Source organism: Lithobates pipiens, unplaced genomic scaffold (assembly GCF_037356315.1).
Source record: "Lithobates pipiens isolate NorthernLeopardFrog02 unplaced genomic scaffold, aLitPip1_a1.2 Scaffold_8, whole genome shotgun sequence".
NCBI lineage: Eukaryota > Metazoa > Chordata > Amphibia > Anura > Ranidae > Lithobates > Lithobates pipiens.
Window position 1 is genome coordinate 106137101 of NW_027507903.1, and position 22895 is coordinate 106159995.

General features: G+C 43.4%; 1 protein-coding gene across 1 annotated transcript in view; it reads left to right on the forward strand.

Moving 5' to 3' along the window:
• OAZ2 (ornithine decarboxylase antizyme 2) overlaps window positions 1-4446 on the forward strand; it is a 59998-nt gene extending 55552 nt beyond the window's left edge. The window contains 2 exon segments of the mRNA XM_077471326.1: window positions 1220-1305; window positions 4015-4446. Of these exon segments, the coding sequence (XP_077327452.1) occupies window positions 1220-1305; window positions 4015-4145 (217 nt within the window). The 3' untranslated portion in view covers window positions 4146-4446.
• The last annotated feature ends 18449 nt before the right edge of the window (window positions 4447-22895 follow it).

A 22895-nucleotide genomic window follows, 5' to 3' on the forward strand; every position in this document is an offset into this window, starting at 1 on the left:
CCGGGTTATATTGGGTGGTCAGAATGTTATTGCTGATTAGTGTATATTACAGTGACATTATATACTGACATTATACATGCTGTCATGAATTTTGACACCTATACATATTTGCGCCCTCTAGTGGTCAAACATAAATGCAAAATCCATTCTAGCCTGACCCATAGACTTGTACCGAGGACCAGTGAAGCATAGTTACTGTGCAGTACAGCTAAACTGGAAACAAACTACATATGTGATTTGTTTGTATGGCTGCCCCATGTACAAATCTATTTACATTTTAAAGCCAATGTTTTGTTTTAAACATATTTTTTGTTTTTAAGAGATTCATGCTCCCTGATAAGATTTTAAGACCTGTAATGGCCTGTGTGAAAGGGTGGATTTCTTCTTCAGACAGGCTTTGCATTCCTATACACGTCCATGGAAATGCAGAACTGCTTAAAGTAGAGACCCCTACCTATCCGTTAATTTTGAATCTTCTCAGAAGCTTCTCAAAGTGATGCTAATAACAGACGCAGAGCCCATTGACACAGGCAAAACTCTATTAATCGATCATATTGATAGGTTTCCTATGTGTATCTTGATTTTTGGATTCTGCAGACCAAATATACATCCAACATTCTATCTAAATTAAATAAAAGGATAAGTCCAGTCTGAGCTCGTTTGGCTGGGATTCTCCTATGGGTCACAGGAATGAAATTAGTTTTGCACGCTTGTGACCTGTGTTCAGCAGACAGCGGACTGAAGTCGGCTGTCTGCCATCGTAGGAATCAGTCCAGGCACCACTGACAGTCTGGATTCGCTAGGTGCCTGGACTGATACCAGTCTCAGCGAGCTGCTAGACAGCCACTCCCCGCTCCTCTCCACAACTCTGATGAGCGCCAGGGGGGGTGGCGCAGAGTGGAGAGCTGCTGATTGACAGTCAGCAGCTTTCTGCTCGGAGAGCTGTAAGAACCATGCCATCGGCGGTGTTTGATTGTAGAGGCACCAGGGGACAGGTGCAGTGTTGGACTGATGCTGAAATCCACTTGGGTAAGTATGTGTTTTTGTTTTGTTGGGGAACTTTTTTTTTGTTTTTTTACCTATTAATGCTTACAAATCTTCCTAAAACAAATAACTATTTACAAAACCACTAACCCCTATCTTGATATGCCATTGCTGCTCTTTCAGCAACATCTTTTTCTTGGTCAGTACTGATCAGTGAAATGTCTGCTGTCTCCAGGTTGCTGGCTCTACTTGAGCATGCAGAAGAAAGGATGAAAGTCAGATACGTCTTTATCTGCTTCAGAAAGAGTCGGGAAGACAGAGGTATGTGTAGTGAACTCTGGAAAGAAGTCATACTGTCTGGTTATTTAGCTACTTTTCTTGAGTAAGGAATCTGTAGGAACCAAATGTATATCAAATATAACAAACCTGTTATATTCGCCTGCTCTGTATAATGGTTTTGCAAAGAGTAGGCCCACACCTCCTCTTTTTGTATCCACCGCTGGTGCTCCTGGCTCCATTTCCCTGCTGAGTGCCCCCAAAGCAAGCCACTTGCTATGAGAGTACTCGTTGCTGATCACTCCCAACCTAGCTCTGTGTGTCCTTTGACACGCACTGCTTGGCCCTACCCCCTACTCCTTCCTTACTGGCTATGATTGATAACAGGGGAGCCAATGGTTCTCACTGCTGGGCCTGCTCAATGAGGGGAGAGAGCCACTGCTCTTGTGCACATTGCTGGATCGAGCTTGAGGTAAGTATTAGAGCTGCTGTGTGTGTGTGTGTGTGTGTGTGTGTGTGTGTGTGTGTGTGTGTGTGTGTGTGTGTGTGTGTGTGTGTGTGTGTGTGTGTGTGGATAGATGGCTTCTCTATCCATTGTGTTTTAAAGTCCAGGTCAGAAAATGTCTTAACTGAGTCCTCTAGCTATGGGTTGTTGTCATTTTATAGCAAATTAATCCAACAGTCTCTTGGCATGCCATGACCTGGGTGCAACTACAGGAGTTGATTGACTATAAATACCCTTGGGATTAGATGGCTTACCTCCCTGAAAGTAATTCTCTTGTGTACTTTAAAATCAGGTTTATCTGGACACACAGGGGTCACACTCAGATTTTGTGCTTTGCAATCTCAACACTTAAGGTGGAACTAAAGTTTGCAGATAATTACCTCCCCATGCTCCCTCGCAGGTGCCAACATCTTCTCCTTGGCCTATTCCTCCGGGTGCAAGGTTTTGGCTATCTTGATTGACTGACTCCTAAATTCTACATAAATTTTGTCCTCGCCTTTTGTTAGAAAACTTGTGTAATGCTTAGTAATAACGCACTTAAATCTGTCCAAACAAGAATCTAGTTGACATTCTGGGTATGATAACATTTGAAACACAAAATCATAATTGATAATATAACTATAAATAATATGATAAAATTAATTTCCCCACAAATCACTATCGCTCAATTCTGCAAGTGTTCTGATTTACTATCGCTGTTTTCTAGCTGGTCTTAAATCACTTTTAAAGTAAAGGGACAGTTTTTGGTTGCCATGGACAATCTCAAGTTTCCAGGCAGAAAAAACGGTATATATAATATGTGCATGCAGGGCACTGGACAAAGCACTAGGGACAAAAGATGTGAAATAATTTTATAAAGTAATGTAAGCTGTAAGATTACAGTGCACTGTATGTTATCTATTTTGGACTTTTTTTTAATTTGCCACAGGGCACCACCCACATGAGTCATGGTGCTCGCAGGAAAAATTAGCCTGGCACAGAGCATCAGGCAGATGATCCAGCAGAGGATACAGTGGGGGGGACATTGCAGGATCCTGGTGACAAGGCAGGTTACCTGGACCAGGATTCTGCAATGCTATCACGAGTGTGGCTTAATTTGTAGAGATCCTCTCACTTCCTGTTTTGGCTATGGGACAGGAAGTGAAGGAAAATCGACACATATGGCATAAACATATCTGAAATTTGCTCTATCCAAAATGGGGGGGGGGGGGTGAGTTTTGCCTGCAGTTCTTCTTTTTAATATAAAGAAATGGCTTTAGACTGTAAAAAAAAAAATATACATTTAGTGCCCTTGTGCTTACACGCAAATGTGAAGGCATATGTGATCGCACCACACGGGAGGTATTGTCACAAACATTAGAGTGGAAGCAATAAACCTAGCACCAGACCTCCTGTTTATCTCTAAATTGGTAACCTGTAAAGCCATTTGACGCGTACCTTGGCGCCATTCCACAAGCAGATGCAATATTAAACAGATACCAAACATGTCATGCTTTAACATCAAGCGTTACTTTTTCCCCCAAAAAAATAAATGCGTTTGAAAAACTGCTGTGCAAATAGCAAAGTAGTCGATTTTTAAATGTATGTGAAGTGTCAGAATTGGCCCGGTGGGGAAGGTAATCTTTGTGGCCCCAGAAGTAAGTCTCTGGTCTTTCTGATGCAACTTCACACTAAACAGTTTCTCTTCTAGGAGCACTCGCTGGTAAATTGCTTATGGGCTGTTATATACAGACATTTGAGTTGAGGTTAGGCTGAGTTTTGAGTGCACACTGTTCTATAACATTACATTTAAATGCCAGCACTGCATTCCGGAGCCATCAAAAAGTTTTTACATTTTGGCAGGCAAACCACAAAATCTGATTGTTCAATCTACTTTAGACTGTCTAACAACATAACCGGAGGGCTTAAAATCATTCGTTTTTATCCAATTGGGTAGTCCTTCACACTCCATAGTTCAGGTATATCTAAATAAGGTATACAGGTGTGGGGTGTTTTTTTTTTTTTTTTTTTTTGAAAGAGGTGCTGAATTCTGTAAGCCAAAGAGGCAAGCAGAGGGTAAAGGTATTGTATGCGATTTTCCTTTTTGTAGATAACTTTTCATCCATTTTAGACTTCTTATACTTTGCTCTGCACAGTGTTTATCCTGAGGCTATCGGTCAGAGGCTCAACTGGATTCAACAGAGTGCAGAGGTCATGTTGGGTCTTTGTCATATATTTATTTTTCATTCTACGATCTGTTCTTTTCATAGGTCCGCTTCTGAAGACGTTTAGCTTTTTGGGCTTTGAGATTGTGCGTCCTGGGCATCCCTGCGTACCAGCACGTCCAGAAGTTCTGTTTATGGTTTACGCTCTTGACCAGAGTTCTTCAGACGAAGAGTGACCGCAGTGGACATGTAGATCCTTTAGCTTTTTATTTTCTATGTGTGTAAAAATAGCTGGTGGGGATTTCTCGCACTTTTCCAAGGACATGGGAGGAGAAGCACTCATTACCGTGAGATGGACTGATATTTTTTGGCCTTTCTTTCAGTTTTATGAATACGATGTATGTTATTTTTGACTTTCTCTGCAATTTTGTTTGGAAGCAGCAACCTCAAGCACCTTGCAATCTGTGATTTAAAAAAAAAATGTATTCAGAATGTAGTTGAAGCTGCATATGAGAAAATAGTTATCTTAAATGCCAACTTGTTGTGATTTTGTTTCTTGGACTACCACGCTTTTCACTATACACTGAAGAAATTTATTGTAACCCTAGAGCATTAAAAAAAAAAAGTACTACTAAGCTTGAATAAGGAAAGGGGGACCGCCCGGTGTCCAGAATACTGCAACTCTTGATGTGAGAATATAATGGTTTGTTGAAAGTAAAAAAATAAAATAAATCAAGCCAACACATTTTGGATGAATTGCCTCCTCCATCAGGGCTGTTGGTACGTGCTAACGGAGATGGGTAGGTTCCACAGTGGTACCTGAAGTTCTTGCAGTGGCAAATGCCAGCTTGTGTGATGCAGAAGCTTTGTCTGTATGGCTTTTATACTTTCAAAAAATATTCTCTTCTCAAGAGTTGCAGTATTTTGGACTCGGACACTCATCTTTCCTCATTCAGGTATTGTCTGCTGAAACAATGGCTTTGTTGTACCAGTGAGGTAGCAGCCTAATCCTCCAAAGGGGGCTTAACACCACCACTCACCCACATAATTCACTAATGACGACCAGTAACCATTCTAAACAGTCCAGTCTCCAGCTCAAACTTCTTACTAAACTGGAATTTCTTTGCCATTGTTGAAGTGGACTTATCGTCCTAAAGTAAACAGTAAGTCTGTAGGATACTTCACACAAAAAAGAGAGAAATCCAGAAACATTTGGTATCTGTGAGAAGGGCAGATCATTGTTGAGGCAGAGCTGATCATTTTTGCTGTATGCCTAACTGTAATCTCCCTCCCTTCTCCTCTGGCAGAGACCTTGTGACTATATGTTCATGCTTTAGAAGGTTGAGTAAGTATGTGGATCATGTACACTGAAGTTTTCTGTGTGTATACACACAAAAATATATATATATATATATATCTCTTATTTCCTAGTCCGTTCCTGCACCCAGGATGCTACGTGTAGCCTATCATACAAGTAAATGGCTATACAGGGCTATACTCTTGTAAAAGCTGATGCTTCCTTGCATCTACGTTTACCTGCTTATGCGCATCTGAAGTGTTTTCCAAACCCAAGACTTCTGCATTCCAGAAGTACATTGGAGACGCATAAGCATCAGACTTTACAAGAGAACAGCCTCATACAGCCATTTACTTGTTCCCTTTGGTGCAGGAAGGTGCTGGGAAATGTATGCTTGGTATGTTAAAAGCCTATAGTGTTTATGAATGCCTTGTTTCTGGAAATGTCTGGTGCAATAGTACAGTCACCCTAGCCATGTTTACCTACAGGTAAGCTTATCTGTAGGTAAATTTTAATATCTCGTAAGTGTGCACTGCTTAGGAGATATTCCACTGAGCAGCAGCTGGTGACGTCAGGAAGGGCATACTGGTCTGTGCCGTAAACTGTTACTCTTGTGTGGGAGTGACATGAATGTGCCACGGCAAATCAAATGGGTGGAGCCCAAGAATGTGAAAGGAAGATGCGTGAAGATAAAGCCCTGTCAGCGGTGACCACGCACTGCTGGAGTGCTTTATTCTAAAGGATAAAGTCACCTTATACGAAAAAAAAAAAATGCACTTTTTCTTTTTGTAGGAGCCTGGAAAGCTTTGGACCCATGATCAGCAGATTGTGGGTGTAATGCAGACTGTCAGTGTAAGCTGTCTGCTTGTATGGGCTGGCAGTTACACAATAACAGGAAGACTCTGTGAACTACCTGGAGCACTCACTAGTACCCAACTACAAACTGTCAGTTGCAAAGGCTGTCTGTAATTGTAGTTAATTCACAGATCTGTGTGAATGAATGACGTGGCCATGTGGGCAGAGCCCTGCACGGATGCATTCTTTTCAAATTGTGACAGCAGGTTCAAGGAGAAGATTGCCGTTTCACTGACTCAAGGAGGGGAGAAGGGAAATCGGCGAGAGGCTGCAGGAGTAGGAATGTTTACTACAAATGGGTTGAACATGTAACATGTTCCCAAAGATGAGTGTGTCCTTTAACCACTTCAGCCCTGGAAGGGTTTACCCCCTTAATTACCAGGCCATTTTTTGTGATGCGACTGTGTCGATTTAACTGACAATTGCGCAGTTGCACAACACTGTACCCAAACAAGATTAATGTCCTTTTCTTCCCACAAATAGAGCTTTAGTTTGGTGGTATTTGATCACCTCTGCGATTTTTTATATTTTGCACTATAAACAAAAAAAACAACAATTTAAAAAAAAGTCTATATGCTGCTACATATTTTTGGTAAAAAAAAAAAAATGCAATCACTTTGGTTTTCACAAAAGTTATATTTTTTTTACTAATAGTGGTGGTGATCTGCGATTTTATTTTTAGCGGGACTGACATTGCGGCAAACTAATCTGACCTCAAATGTCACTTTTTGGGGACAGTGACACCAGTACAGTAATCAATTTTATAAAAAAAATGCACTGATCACTGTATAAATGGCACTGACAGGGAAGGGGTTAATACTAGGAGGGTGATCACGGGGTTAATTGTTCCCTAGGGAGGTGTTTCTAAATGTATGGGGGGGGTGAACTGACTTGAAGAAGAGGGATCGCTCCTCACCTGTCAGAAAGGGGATCCGCCTTGTTTACACTGGAAGATCCCCGTTCTGCCTCTTTCCCATGATCGTGGGTGGTCATTGAGTCTGCCGGACCTGCGGGTGAGCGCCCACAAAGGCTAGTGCATGGACTGCTGTGCTGCGATTCACGCAGTAGAGCCAACCTGCCGCAGTATAAGAGGAACTTCAACACCCCAACGTTTAATATTAAACTGCCTTTACCTCATCTGCAGCAATAGGCTTGTTGTATAAATGGCCCCAAGCCATTTGGAATGTGGGAAGCATATCTTAGGTGGCTGGGTGTACGCCATTCTCAATGTGAAATGATTCTTCTCTAGCTGTAGGTACTGTGCAGTAATTTAATTCTCAAAGATCACAACAGTGACTCAAAAGGTGGGTTTTGGTTTATTTTCGAGTAGTTTACAAGCCCCTGTTAGTAATTTACATTACAAAGCTGCCAAGATTATGCACCAAAGTAAAATAAAGCCTAAAGAAACTGATTTTAGTTCCTCTGTTGTAAACTATTTTGATAATTTCTCCATGATGCTTGTAGTTAGAGGTGAATGAGGGCTTTTTTTTAATTATTTTTTTTGCAATGCTTTTATTTTTCTAAGTGTTGCAGTTTACAGTCAAACATAGAAATGGAAAAACGTAGCATAATCGACATAGTGTAAAACAATGAATGTCTCTCAATTAAGTTTGCAAGCCACTGGCCCTAGCAAAAACACAGTAGAAATGGTCAGGTAGATCAAGTATGAGAGTGGCATACAGTTGTTCATACATGTGCAAGAAATAAAATACCCATGTGAGAGACCAACCACAAAAACTTGTACGCTTAAAACTGTGCACCCATATTTTAGCTAAATAATATATTTTAAGGAGAACCAGGGCTTCCCGGTGGCCAGGTAGATCCATACTGGCATTCATGAAAGTGAGTTGGTGTAAAACAGAATATTTGGATATCTGAAAAAAAAAAATAAAAAAATAAAAAATCATCACCCAGGGTGAGCTCATTACATCAGGAAGGAGAGCCGATGGGAGAAAACGTAAGAGGCAGTTCTGAAGTGTAGGAGTAAGGGGTCCAATGTACAGAAGAGTAGAGCTGAGGTTCAGCAAGAGTGGTGGAGCCTCTTGCCCAGGGAATGTAGCCAGTCTCAAGGGTTCAGTCCAATTGCGAGACCCCCTCAATATAGGCATCAGTATATACAAAATGTTGCCATGGTCTCCAGGTTTCACAGAAGATCGCCTCCCTGTTGTACAAGGTCACTGTAAAATCCTCCCTGTCCCTGAGTTCATTGACTTTGAAAAACCACAAGGATTTTGACAATGGGTTCTTGGATCTCCAACATAGGGGGATGCATTACTTGGCCACATTCAATAACTGAATTGTGAGGGAGGTCTTATACTTCGTGATTGGATTTTCCGAAAGATGCAACAGACAAGCTGCAGGGTTCCCCTTCAGGTCGACGTTGGTCAGGTGCTTCACATTAAATCACCTCCCACTAAAAGGGCCCAAATTTGGGACAATCCCAAAAGATATGACGCATTGGTCCCACTTAATTGCCAACATGTACTGGGAACCTGAGGATAAATACATTGCAAAGCCACAGGACCTCTACCACCTGGTCAGGATCTTGTAACAAGTCTCTTGGATTATAGTTGCCATGGAAGATTTCTGTGTAAAATGGAGAATCTTCTCCTTCTGCGCATCAGTGAATTGGGTTTCAAGGTCTGCTTCCCAACTAGACAGGAATCGAGGCACATACCCTGTCGCCGGTCGGATTGGAGACTCGTAAAGAGGCAATGGCAGATCGGTTCCTTCCTGTGGCAGATGTATTCCAGTTCTGTGAGCTGACGACATATACCCGGGATGTATGAACACCAACAGAGATAGTTCTGCAACTGGAGACTGCTCTAGAAGTCTAGAGGGGAGTCTGTAGCTGTCCCAAAGACAGAGTGGGATGGTTAATCGTCTGGCCCCTAAAAATCGCAGAGATGAAGGTGGCCATTTGCAGCCAGGCACTGAAAGTGATGGTTCTGGATTGCCCAAGATGGGCACCAAGGGGGAAGGTAATGGTGATGTTGAATGCATCCCCAGCAACCGACAATGTGCTGGCAAGAGTGTGGTGGACGCTGAGGGCCTTTTGGTAAGGAAGAGGTGATCCAGGTCCAAAACTCTTCACCGTGTCATTAATCTTCCAGTTCCATGGCCACTCACTGTTTTGCTTCATCATGGCAATACCAGTCCCCTATTCTGCTAAGATCCACTGCTCTGAAATAGGCCCACACATTTGGTGAGTCCAACTCTCCCCCAAGGCTTCATAAGATGGAGAAGTTGGGGCTTTAGGCAAGGTCTCTAAAGGGACCATACAAACTCTCTAAACGTAGACCTCGCCCACTAAAAGATCTGCAAGGGGAGATGAATAGGTAGTGCCTGCAGCAAATATAGCACCTTAAGCCCCATACACACTATCAGATTGTCTGCTGATTTTTTTCCATCAGATTTACCAAAACCATATAATATGAGGTCAAACCTTAGGGGTTTCAATGTGTATGCAATCAGGCAGGCCCTTGTACTACATGGTTTTGGTAAACCTGAAGGAAAAAATCAGCAGACAATCTGATAGTGTGTATGGGGCTTTAGGCAGCAATGTAATTTTGAGTGTGTTGCATCGCCCAAACCAAGTTAGGGAGTGCCAGTGGACTAAATCGGCTTTAAGGTGGAGGAGCAATGGGGCGAAGTTTGCTAAGTAGAGGGGTCAGGTGTGATGTCAACACTCAGATAATGGATTGTGTCAGTTGCCCAGGGAAGAGAGAGGATTGTAGAGAAAAGGCTGTGTTTCTGTCTACTGTGATGTTCAGAACTGAGGATTTGAATAGGTTAATTTGAAAAAAGGAGCGGGTTCCATTTTACTGTAGAGACCAGCAGTTTTGGGAGAGAAACGAGCGGAGCCGTTAAGGAAAAGATCAGATCGTCTGCAAACGTGGCCACCTTGTGCGACCCTGACGCCTTTTGATAACCGACGAGGGCTAGATCTGCTCATACTGTGCATAGAAATGGCTCTAAGGAGGGAATGAAAATAAGGGCGGATAGAGGATAACCCTGCTGCTTGTTTTTGTGGTTAAAAAAATAAAATAAAAAAAGTCAGATCTTGTCTCATTGACCTTGGCAGCGGAAGAGGGATTGCAGTAAAGGAACAGAATCCAGCCCATCATAGATGACCTGAGCCCGATATGCTCTAGGGTGGCCCGCATGAAGGCCTAATTCACCCGGTCAAAAGCCTGATCTGCGTCTGTAGATGGCAAGAGAAGGGTCTGGTTAGACTTCTGGCTGTGTGGATCAGACTCACGACTCGAATAGTGTTGTCCCGCGGTTTGCTTAGGGGTACAAACTCCACCTGGTCTTTGTGAATGAGGCTTGGAATATGAGGGAGCAGCCCATTTCCCAAACTTTTGGCAAAACTTTAAGTCTGTATTCAGCAGTGCAATCGGACGGTAATTCCTCACAAAGGATCCTTCACCTCATTTGGAATAAGGGAGATCTATGCTCTCAAGGCATCCATTGGGAAGGACTTCCTCTCCTAAATGGAGTTAAGTGAGGAGACCAGAGGGGCAGATAGCATCTCAAAGAAGGCTTTGTCGTAAGCCAGGGTGAAGCCATCTGGACCAGAGGGCTTTTTCGTTTTAGACTAGGCCAACGCCACCCTTGGCTCCTCCAGCTCTCCCTGGACCACATCAGGAAGTGTGGGCATGCAAGAGGCGGCAAAGTATGACTGTATGGTTGATCTCGCAGCCAAAGGAGAATCTATAAGGGGTGGGGGGTCTAGATTTTAAAGACCCTCGTAGAACGATGTAAACTCTCCCGCCGTTGTGGTGGAAGTAGTTAATTTCTGTCCAGAGGAGCTCATGATGTGGGAAATGTAGGGTTTGGTACGTGGATCCCACAAGGCCCGCACCAGCAACTTACCTGGTTTGTTTGAAAATTCATACATGGTACGAGGAGCCCAAGCCAGCTTTTGCTCTGTTTTGTGGTATAAGAAAGCGAGCGTAGTTCTTCACGAGCTATGAGGCTCAATTCACACTAATGCATTTTTGATGCATTTTGCAGAAATGCAGGGAAATTTTTTTACCATGGGTTCCTATGGAACATGTTCACATCAGTGCATTTTTGTGCCTCTGCGTTTTTGGAAAGGGTCGCATTTTTACCGGGATTTGCGTTGTGCGTTTTTTTTTTTTTTTTTTTTTTACACTGTATACAGCTAATTGCTAAGGAGGGGGGCTGGGAAGCCGGCCACCAATCCTTAACAACCGATGAGTCATCAGCTGGTGGTAAAAACGCATGTCTAAAAACACGGCAAGCACTGTAGAAACGCTCAAAAGCAACATGCATAGATGTGAATCGAGCCTAAGGAGCTCTAAATATGTGGATCGGTTGAGGCTTATGTGAGCATTCCAAGCTACACAGCTTGCTCAAGAGTTCATCCGTACAGTGGGGCCTTAAGGCAAGCTCCTATTTGAATCATTGTACCCCGAATCATCAGGCTTATGTGCCTCCCAGACAACCAACGGTTTGTAAGTCAAGGCTCCATTCAGCAAAAAGCATTCCTGCAAAGCAGGCAACAGCTCTGCATGGATCTCTTCCATTTTGAAGTAGGACCTCATTCAGTCTCCAAGACGGAGTGTTCTGAGCCACTGGATCAAGGTGAGGGATCAAATGCACCGGTGTATAGTCTGAAAGGGAGATGACATCAATACTAGTAGACACTACCCGAGGTAGATTTTTTATGTGGGATCAGGCAATTGTCAAGATGTGAATAAGTGTGATAAAACTGAGAGAGAGTAGTCCCGTTCTTGAGGATGCAGTAGCCGCCAGTGATCAATCAGATGAAGGAGATGAAGATCCGCCTGCAAGCGATTTAAGGCGAGAATAGGAGAGGTGCGATGAGCAACACGATCCATCCAGTAACGAGTACCTGGTGAAGTTAAGGTCGCCCCCAAAGACAAGAACTCCCTTTGCACAATCCATGAGTACAGGAAGAAGTGTCCTAAGAATGAGGGCTTTTAAAGTGCATGTTCAGAATATGTTAATACCTTAATGGGCACAGGTTCACTTTCGTTTTTCGAAGTAGTCCAGGCATGAAGTGACATCACAAGTAATCTGTTCTAGAAATTCACCCTGAAACCAGAGCAATATTATGACTTTTGAGAACCTTTTATCATTCTGGGTCCGGTTGGGTAAAAAGCTCACTTTAACTGATTACTAGGGTCTGGCTATGGTTTCTTCTGTGTCTGAATCACTTTGATGAATAGGACAGAGAAACTTTGAGCTTTCCAAGAACTAAAAAAAAAAAAAAAAAATTGTGCTAAAGTGCATTATCTTTATTAAAATAAGAAATATATTAATTTAGCCAAAGAGGAGAGAAGTGCAAGGGTTCCATTAGCTTGGCAGAAACCCTTTCTGTCCGAGGATTATTTAATGTATTCTAGGACCACATATAAAATTTGGAGGTCATTCCATCTGGATCTGTTCTCCAAAAGTTAAAGCGAAGTTCAAGCCTGTAAAAAAACAAAAAAAAAACACCTGTGTCTCCCAGAAGGCAGCAGGGGGAAGGAGGGTCCGGAAATCTCATATATCACCGCAATCGTGCAGCGATCTTACGTGGAAGTGGGAGCGGGTACCTGGTTTTGACTATCTGCTCCCCACCAAAAAAGTGCCAAATATGGCACTGGAGGGTGCAAACAAGCCGAGCTTCTTCTTTTGGATGGAGCTCTCCTTTTTCAACTGGTCATATTCTGTAGACACAATGCAACTGCAACATCAGTCTTAAAGACCATGCGACTTCCCTACAGCTGCATTTTTGAAAATGTGCGTGCGGGGGGAGGTGTCAATGGCATGGGGAGCAGCCGGTTTGTTTGCCCCGTGCAACAGTTAGAGGGGCGAAGGTAGCCAAGTCACAATAGCTGCAGCTCTCCAAGAGTTGAACCCCTCTACTGCTGCTATAGGCTGGGAGGGCAGAGCGCCAAGCTGCCATTGGATGAGTTTCAGATGGGAAAGTTCTCCTGCTCTGGCTTTGCGGTCCCTTGTATAAAAAAGCCTGCAGCGAGTGCACAGCGTGGCTGCTGGAGGATTTGCCTGGATCCCATTAGGTGTCATCACCAGATTCCGACCACCCTCCTCCCCCACTGGGAGACCACATGAGGGGCCAGTGGGGACTGAGAGCCCTGGGATATGGTTTAGGGGGGAGAGCCCAACCCTGCATGGAGCACCACTGTCCAGACACTCTACAACGACTAGTCTCACCTACCTATGCAGTGTTCTCTATGCCACCCAGGTGATCAGTCCTCAGAGTGTCCCCTATACATTTTGCAGCAGTTTTCATCCCCCTGCTATGTCCAGGTAATGTTGTCTCCAGTATATAGTAATCCCCCAGGTGCTCAGTCCCATCAGTGGTGTCACTAGGGTTGGTGTCACCTGGTGTAAAACATAGGGGTTGATTTACTAAAGGTAAATAGTCTGTGCACTTGTTCGATATCTGAGGGGAATATGCAAGGAAAATAAATTAAAAATGTTTTTGCTTGAACTTGATTGGATCATAGAAGTCAGCAGAGCTTCCCCTCAGTTATAGAGCAGCTGCACCTGCAGTACACTTCCAAGTGTGCTTGCAGTGCACAATATGTTTTCCTTTAGTAAATCAAACTATGTCCACTAGGGATGAGCTTTGAGTTCGAGTCAAACTCATGTTCGACTTGAATATTGCCTGGTTGCCGAACAGCGAACAATTTGGGGTGTTCGCGGCAAATTCGAAAAGCCGCGGAACACCCTGTAAAAGTCTATGGGAGAAATCTAAAGTGCTAATTTTAAAGGCTAATATGCAAGTTGTCATAAAAAGTGCTTGGGGACCCGGGTCCTGCCCCAGGGGACATGGATCAATGCAAAAAAAAGTTTTAAAAAGGCAGTTTTTTTCGGGAGCAGTGATTTTTAATAATGATTAAAGTGAAACAATAAAAGTGTAATATTCCTTTAAATTTCGTACCGGGGGGGGGGGGGGGGGGTATAGTATGCCTGTAAAGGGGCGCATGTTGCCCGTGCTTAGAACTGTACCTGCACAAAGTGTCATGTCTGCAGGAAAAAGTCATTTAAAAGCACTCGCGGCTATAATGAATTGTCAGCTCCGTAATACAGAGAACAGTCATTGAAAGTCATTGATAAAAAAAAAAAGTGTGGGGTTGCCCCAAATTCAATTACCAGGCCCTTCAGGCCTGGTATGGATATTAAGGGGAACCCCGGGTCAAAAAAAAAAAAGGCTTGGAGTTCCCCCCAAAAATCCATACCATCAATATATCCGAGCACGCAACCTGGCAGGGCGCAGGAAAAGAGGGGGGCGAGAGAGCGGACCCCCTCTCCTGAACCGTACCAGGCCTCCTGTCCCTCAACATTAGGAGGATGCTTTGGGGGTCTGTGACCCCTCAAAGCACCATGTTGATGGGGACAAGGGCCTCATCTCCACAACCCTGGCTGGTGGTTGTGGGGGTCTGCGGTGGGGGGCTTATCAGAATATGGAAGCCCCCCTTTAACAAGGGGACCCCCAGATCCCAGCCTCCCCTGTTTGAAATGGTAAGGGGGTACAAATGTAACCCTACTATTTCACAAAGAAAGTGTAAAAGAATTGTTAAACACACACACCATTGGGAAAAGTCCTTTATTAAAAATAAAAAATAAAGATTCCAGCGGTGGTAATCCACTCTTGCTATCCAGCGATGGCTGATCTCTTCTCTGGGGTCCAGCGATTGGGTGATCTCTCCCTCCAGTGCAGCGCATCCATCCTGTCTCCACCGGAGACACTGCGGGAATCCCGGCAGCCTGACACGTCTTAACTGAGGAGAATGGGGCCACCCGTCACCTGACCCCGCCCCCCTCTGACGCAAGGAGAAACCCAGGCTTCCCCAGTGATGTGCAAGTGACCCCGCCCCTCTCTGATGTAACGGAAACCTGTAACAAAGTTTGGGCCTGTTCGCAGGTTCTGGTGCAAACCAAACCGGGGGGTGTTCAGCTCATCCTTAATGTCCACTGTAGAACAAGCTGCTGCTTGCCTTGAGCCACTTGAATTGGTGATTTGAAGCATGTGAGAATCGGTGCTCAAGAAAAACTACTTAGGCATTGTAGACATTGTAGGAGCACATTTTGCTTTTATTTCATAAGAAAGGAGAAGAGTCTACAGGTAAGTGATATCTGTGGGTGCACAATAAAGAAGGGTCTATTGGTAGGTGATATCTGTGGGTACATAAGAAGGGTCTATAGGTAGGTGATACCTGCGGGTACCTAATAAAGGAGAAGAATCTATAAGTAGGTGATATCTGTGAGTACATTATTAAAGGAGAAGGGTCTATAGGTAGGTATTATCTGTGGGTACATAATAAGGGAGAAGGGTGTATAGGTACTTTAGGTGGTATCTTTGGGCACATAATAAAGGAGAAGAATTTATAGGTAGGTGGTATCTGTGGGCACATAATAAAGGAGAAGAATTTATAGGCAGCTGATATCTGTGGGTACCTAATAAAAGTGAAGAGTCTATAGGTAGGTGATATATTTGTGTACATTATGAATAGGAGTCTATGGATAGGGGTGACATCTGTGAGTACATACACTATATTGTCAAAAGTATTGTGACACCTGCCTTTACACACACATGAACCTTAATAGCATCCCAGTCTTAGTCCATAGGGTTCAATATTGAGTTGGCCCACCCTTTGCAGCTATAACAGAGTGTGTTTATGGGAATGTTTGACCATTCTTCCAGAAGTGCACTTGTGAGGTCAGGCACTGATGTGGACGAGAAGGCCCAGCTCGCAGTCTCCACTCTAATTCTTCCTAAAAATGTTCTGTCGAGTTGAGGTCAGGACTCTGTGCAGGCCAGTCAAGTTCCTCCACCCCAAACTCACTCATCCATGTCTTTATGGACCTTGCTTTGTGCACTGGTGCGCAGTCATTTTAAAACAGGAATGTTCCCACAAAGTTGGAAGCATGAAATTGTCCAAAATGTCTTGGTATGCTGATGCCTTAAGCATTCCCTTCACTGGAAAGAAGGGGCAAAGCCCAACCCCTGAAAAACAACCCCCACCCCATAATCCCCCTCCACCAAATGATTTAACCAGTGCACAAAGCAAGGTCCAAAAACACATGGATATGCAAGTTTTGGGAACTTGACTGGCCTGCATAGAGTTTTGACCTCAACCCAATAGAACACCTTTGTGATGAATTAGAGCAGAAACTGCAAGCCAGGCCTTCTCATCCAACATCCGTGCCTGACATTCCTATAGACGCACTCCTAAACCTTGTGGACAGCCTTCCCAGAAGAGTTGAAGCTGTTATAGCTGCAAAGGGTGGGCCAACTCAATATTGAACGCTATGGACTAAGACTGGGATGCCATTAACCACTTAACAACCGGCCCATAGCTGAATGATGGCTACAGGGCGCTTGTTTAACTCTGGGAGGCCGTCATATGATGTCCTCCCAGAATTCGGCCGTGATGACGGAGTGATCACTTGTAAACAAACATAACATGATGCCGGTTCCTCCCTCCCCTCTCTGTACCGATCGGTACAGCGGAGGGGGAAGAGATCAGTGTCAGCAGTGCTGTGGGCTGCATCTGCAGTGCCCACATCGCTGCTCACCGAAAATGTACTTCTCAATTCCCTGCCAATACTCTGCAATGTCAGCTAATACTCTACAATGCCCGCCAATACTCTGCAATGCCAGATAATACGCTGCAATGCCCACCAATACTCTGCAATACCCGCCAATACTTTGCAATACCCGCCAATACTCTGCAATACCAGCTAATACTCTGCAATACCCGCCAATACTCTGCAGTACCTACCAATACTCTGCAGTACAATTCCAGCCAATACTCTGCAATACCCTGCCATAAATTGCCATACCCGGAGATACTCAGCCATACTCGGAGATACCCTGCAATACCCAGCCATAGACATCCCCTCCCGCCGCCCTCCGGTGCTTCTACCAACTCGCCAATATGATCAAAGCCAGAATCTTTTTTTTTTTGTTTGTTTTTTCAGGCTTCCCAGCTTAGAGGTGAGATGTGGGGTCTTATTGAATTTTTTTTAAATAAAGTAAAATGAACAATAGAAAAAAGTCCCTGTCCCCATGTGCTCGCATGCAGAAGCGAACACATACACAAGTCCCGCCCACATATGAAAACAGTGTTCAAACCACACATGTGAGGTATTGCTGCGAACGTTAGAGCGAGAGCAATAATTCTAGCCCTAGACCTCTGTAACTCAAAACATGTAACCAGTCAAAATGTAAAGCGTCGCCTATGGGGATTTTTAAGTAGCGACGTTTGGTGCCATTCCACGAGCGTGTGCAATTTTGAAGAGTGACATGTTAGGTATCTATTTACTCGGCGTAACTTCATCTTTCACATTATGCAAAAATTGGGCCAACTTTACTGTGTGCGTTTTTTTTTTTTAGGTACAAAACAGTTTTTTTTTTCCAAAAAAAAGCATTCAAAAATTGCTGCGCAAATACAGTGCGAGATAAAAAGTTGCAACGACCACCATTGTATTCTCCAGGGTGTTTGCTAAAAAAACATATATAATGTTTTCGGATTCTATGTAATTTTCTAGCAAATTAAATGATGATTTTTACATGTAGGAGAGAAATGTCAGAATTGTCCTGGGTGCTCCAGAACGCCTGATGGTGCTCCCTGCATTTTGGGCCTCTGTGCATGGCCACACTGTGTAAAAGTCTCACACATGTGGTATCGCCGTACTCAGGAGTAATAGCAGAATGTGTTTTGGGGTGTAATTTGTGGTATGCATATGCTGTGTGTGAGAAATAAACTGATAATATGACAATTTTGTGAAAAAAAAAAAGTAAAAAAAATCTTGATTTTGCAAAGAATTGTGGGAAAAAATTACAACTTCAAAAAGCTCACCATGCCTCTTACTAAATACCTTGGAATGTCTTCTTTCCAAAAAGGGGTAATTTGGGGGGTATTTGTACTTTTCTGGCATGTTAGGGTCTCAAGAATTGAAATAGGCCATCAGTACTTCAGGTGTGATCAATTTTCAGATATTGGCACCATAGCTTGTGGACTCTATAACTTTCACAAAGACCAAATAATATACACAGATTTGTACTTATTTTTACCAAAGATATGTAGTAGTATAAATTTGGGTGAAAATTTCTGAAGAAAAATTACTAATCTGCTAAATTTTATAACAGAAACGAAGAAAAATTCATTTTTTTACAGAATTTTCGGTCTTTTTTCTTTTATAGCACAAAAAATAAAAAACCGAGCGGTGATTAACCACTTCAGCCCCGGACCAATTAACAGCCTAAGGACCAGAGGTCTTTTTACAATTTCGCACTGCGCTGCTTTAACTGGTAATTGTGCGGTCATGCACCCAAACAAAATTTGCGTCCTTTTATTCCCACAAATAGAGCTTTCTTTTGATGGTATTTGATTGCCTCTGCGATTTTTATTTTTTGCGATATAAATGGAAAAAGACCGAAAATTTTGAGAAAAAATTATATCTACTTTTTGTTATAAGAAAAATCGAATAAACTCAATTTTAGTCATACATTTAGGGCAAAATTTATTCAGCCACATGTCTTTAGTAAAAAAAATGTCAATAAGCGTATATTTATTGGTTTGCGCAAAAGTTATAGCGTCTATAAACTAGAGTACATTTTCTGGAATTTACACAGCTTTTAATTTACGACTGCCTATCTCATTTCTTGAGGTGCTAAAAAGGCAGGGCAGTACAAACCCCCCCCCCCCCAAATGACCCCATTTTGGAAAGTAGACACCCCAAGGAAGTTATGGAGAGGCATGTTGAGCCCATTGAATATTTTTTTTTTGTCCCAAGTGATTGAATAATGACACACAAAAAAAAAAAAGTTTACAAAAAGTTGTCACTAAATGATATATTGCTCACACATGCCATAGTTATATGTGGAATTGCACCCCAAAATATATTCTGCTGCTTCTCCTGAGTATGGGGATACCACATATGTGGGACTTTTTGGGAGTCTAGTCGCGCACGGCACCCCGAAAACCAATCACTGCCTTCAGGGTTTCTAAGGGTGCAAATTTTTGATTTCACTCCTCACTACCTATCACAGTTTCGAAGGCCATAAAATGCCAAAATAGCACAAACCCCCCCCCCCAATGACCCCATTTTGGAAAGTAGACACCCCAAGCTATTTACTGAGAGGCATGTTGAGTCCATGAAATATTTTATATTTTGCCACAAGTTGCAGGAATTTTACAATTTTTTTTTTTTTTTTTGCACAAAGTTGTCACTAAATGATATATTGCTCACACATGCTATGGGCATAAGTCATATTACACCCCAAAATAAATTCTGCTGACTTTTTGGGAGCCTTTTTGGGAGACTTTTTGGGAGCCTTCCACGTACGGGACCCCGAAAAGCAAGCACTGCCTTCCGGATTTAAATATAAAATGCTACCAAAAAAAACTGTTAGCGATCGCAGGGATCAGGCCTGACTCTGCGATCGCTGCAGTTATGTGTTTAGTGTTTTGTAAGTGACAGTGATCGATCGATACTGCACTTGGGTGGGCTGGGCAGAGGGGCAAAACGCAGGTGCTAGCAGGTATCTGGGCTGATCCCGCTAACAATGCGTTTTTTTGGAACCCTAAACTGCTGGGGATGCTAGTATAGATCTGATCAGATCAGATATTGATCTGTTCAGATTCTATACCACTACGGGAGGTGTATGCTTTGCACGTGGGTGTTAGCGGTACTGGCACTAACCTAGCGCTGCCTGGGGCGACGCAGACCCTGACCCTAAAACCTAATTGATATCACCCGCCGGGTGATCAGGGGGTTAAACCTTTATTGGGTAATAAACGGTGGGTGCCCTGATGCTATAAAAAGCAAACTAACCAGAGTCACCCGTAACACTTATACGGTGATCACTGGTGAAAGGGTTAACTAGGGGCAATCAGGGGGTTCAAATTTTTATTAGGTAGTATATGGGGGTCCCTGGCGCTATATAAAAACCTGACGGGGAACCTAAATAACTAACTGGCTAACCAGCGTCACCAGTGACACTTATACTGTGATCGCTGGTGAAAGGGTTAACTAGGGGCAATCAGGGGGTTAAAACCATTATTGGGTAGTATATGGGGGTACCTAGCGCTATAATAACCTGGCGGTGAACCTAAAAAAATAACTAGCGACACTAGTGACACTAATGCAGCAATCAGAAAAATTATCGCTTAGTGACACTGGCAAAAGGGGGTGAAAGGGTTAACTAGGGGCAATCAGGGGGTTAAAACCATTATTGGGTAGTATATCGGGGTACCTAGCGCTATAAAAACCTGGCGGTGAACCTAAAAAAATAACTAGCTACCTAGCGGCACTAGTGACACTAATGCAGCGATCAGAAAAACGATCGCTTAGTGACACTGGCAAAAGGGGGTGAAAGGGTTAACTAGGGGCAATCAGGGGGTTAAAACCATTATTGGGTAGTATATCGGGGTACCTAGCGCTATAAAAACCTGGCGGTGAACCTAAAAAAATAACTAGCTACCTAGCGACACTAATGCAGCGATCAGAAAAATGATCGCTTAGTGACACTGGCAAAAGGGGGTGAAAGGGTTAACTCTAGGGGCAATCAGGGGGTTAAACCTTTATTGGGGGGTAGTAGGGGGCTACCCTGGACCTAACACTAACTGCCCTGACAGTTTTTACTTTTACAACTGACACTGAAAGCAGTGATCAGTAAATAAATGATCACTGCAATCAGTGACACTGTGACTGGGGGGGGTTTGTGTACCTATGTGTTAGTTTAGTGTTTGGTGCACTTACTTTTAGTCTTCTCCTCGTAGTCCGGTCTAAAAGACCGCCTCGAGGAGAATGACATCACTTCCTCCCTGCCTGTGTATACAATACACAGTGGGAGGAAGCTTCTCATTGGCCAGGAGCGATCGAGAGGGGATGGCCAGAAACCAACGGCCATCCCCTCATCCCGGATCTCTCCTGCAGCGAAACGGACCGCCGTATCCAGCGGGAGGGGGTCTGATCAGACCCCCCACCCGCTGGAAGGCAGGCACGTACATGTACGCGCTTGTGCCTGCCGGTGCCATTGTAATGACGTACATTGGCAATACAGCGGTCCTTAAGTGGTTAAATACCACCAAAAGAAAGCTCTATTTGTGTGAAAAAAAAGACAAAAATTTCATATAGGTCCAGTGTTGCATGACTGAGTAATTGTAATTCAAAATGTGAGAGCACCGAAAGCTGAAAATTGGTCTGGTTATTAAGGGTGTTTAAGTGCCCAGTGGTCAAGTGGTTAAAATTCATGTACCTGTAAAGGCAGGCGTCCAAATAGTTTTGACAATATAATGTAATAAAGGAGAAAAGTCTATAGGTAGCTGATATCTGGGGGTACATAATAAAAAAGAGTTTATAGGTAGGTGGTATCTGTGGATACAAAAATGGCCATGGCGCAAACATCAATATATCATTTAATAAAAGCATAAATGCACACTTGCATATGGGTAAGTGAAGGGCTGCACAGCTGGCCAGCACAAATAGCTATCATGCATGGACTCCAGGAGGGCCAGAAAGGGCAGGGAAGCGTCTGCAGGCTAACTGGATCAAAGTAGCAAAAAGGGGGCGTGTACAGTGCGTTTCCGAGGATCTGCCTCCTTTTTCAAGTATGCCCAATCATGCGACGGGGATGTCTTTTATACCAGTAGCTGGTAATGCAGGTGGGAGAGTGAATTGTTTATGACAGATTACAATGGGCCAATCAACTGACAGGAAAGGGGGATCAGTGCATGAAATAGGGAATAATTATAAACAGTGGGGAAGATGTTTGTAGATATTGTTACACCTGATTGGAGGAGCCCATGGGAGATCTAAAAGCAAATGCTAGGAGAGAACACAATGAAATATTCCCATGGATCTCAGACCATTGTGGCTCACTATGAAGGATGCTAAGTAAGGGAGTATAAGGGCAGAGAATAAATGGCAGACAAAGCAGTACTAGCAGTGCATACTGGAATGAATCCCAACCAGGTGTCAAAGAATAGACCAAAAAGTAAAATTAAGTGAAACTGTTAGGAAATCTGAATTGTATATGGAGGACCCAAAAAAATTGTGTATGAATATTCAGAAATTAAAAGGAAGGCAAAAATGATGACTGCTAATGCCTTACCTATAAAACACATACATGCACGCGCACACACACACACGTATACATATATGTGTGCTGATTCTGGACCATTGGTTAAAGGAGATATGCAATGAATATACAGGTCAGTTGGGTAAATTGCTGCATGACACTTGTAATACTGGAAAAAATGTATATTAACCACTTCAGCCTGAGAAGATTTGAATGACCAGGCCATTTTTTGCTATTCGGCACTGCATCGCTTTAACTGACATTTGCGTGGTCGTGCAACGTGGTACCTAAACAAAGTTGACATCCTTTTTTCCTGGACCTCCCCATGTCAGCCTACTATGGGTCAGCTCCACCCCCTCTGACCCCTCCAGGACCACCTTTTTCCTAGCCCATAAAGGGTGGCTGTCTGCCCACACCAGTGTTCTTTTTTTCGTCCTCGCTCCGGACGCCTTTTAAAGTTTATTTGTATTTTTTATTTTTTCTCCATCCACCATCCATCCTGTTTGGGTTCAGCCTCTCCCGTATCAGAAGACCCCCCCCCCCCATAAAGGCAGTAAATCTCCTGAGGAGTGTGGGTTCCCTTGGTGCTGGGATAAAAAGGTGCAGTATAAATGACTGTGTATTACTGGCAAAGGTCACTGGCAGTATAAATTAATGTATATACCTTCGTTAGGCAGGTGCTGGCACTCTCTACTTCCATGTTTTGTGTGTTCAGGCAGTGATTTGGCTTGCTGGGTC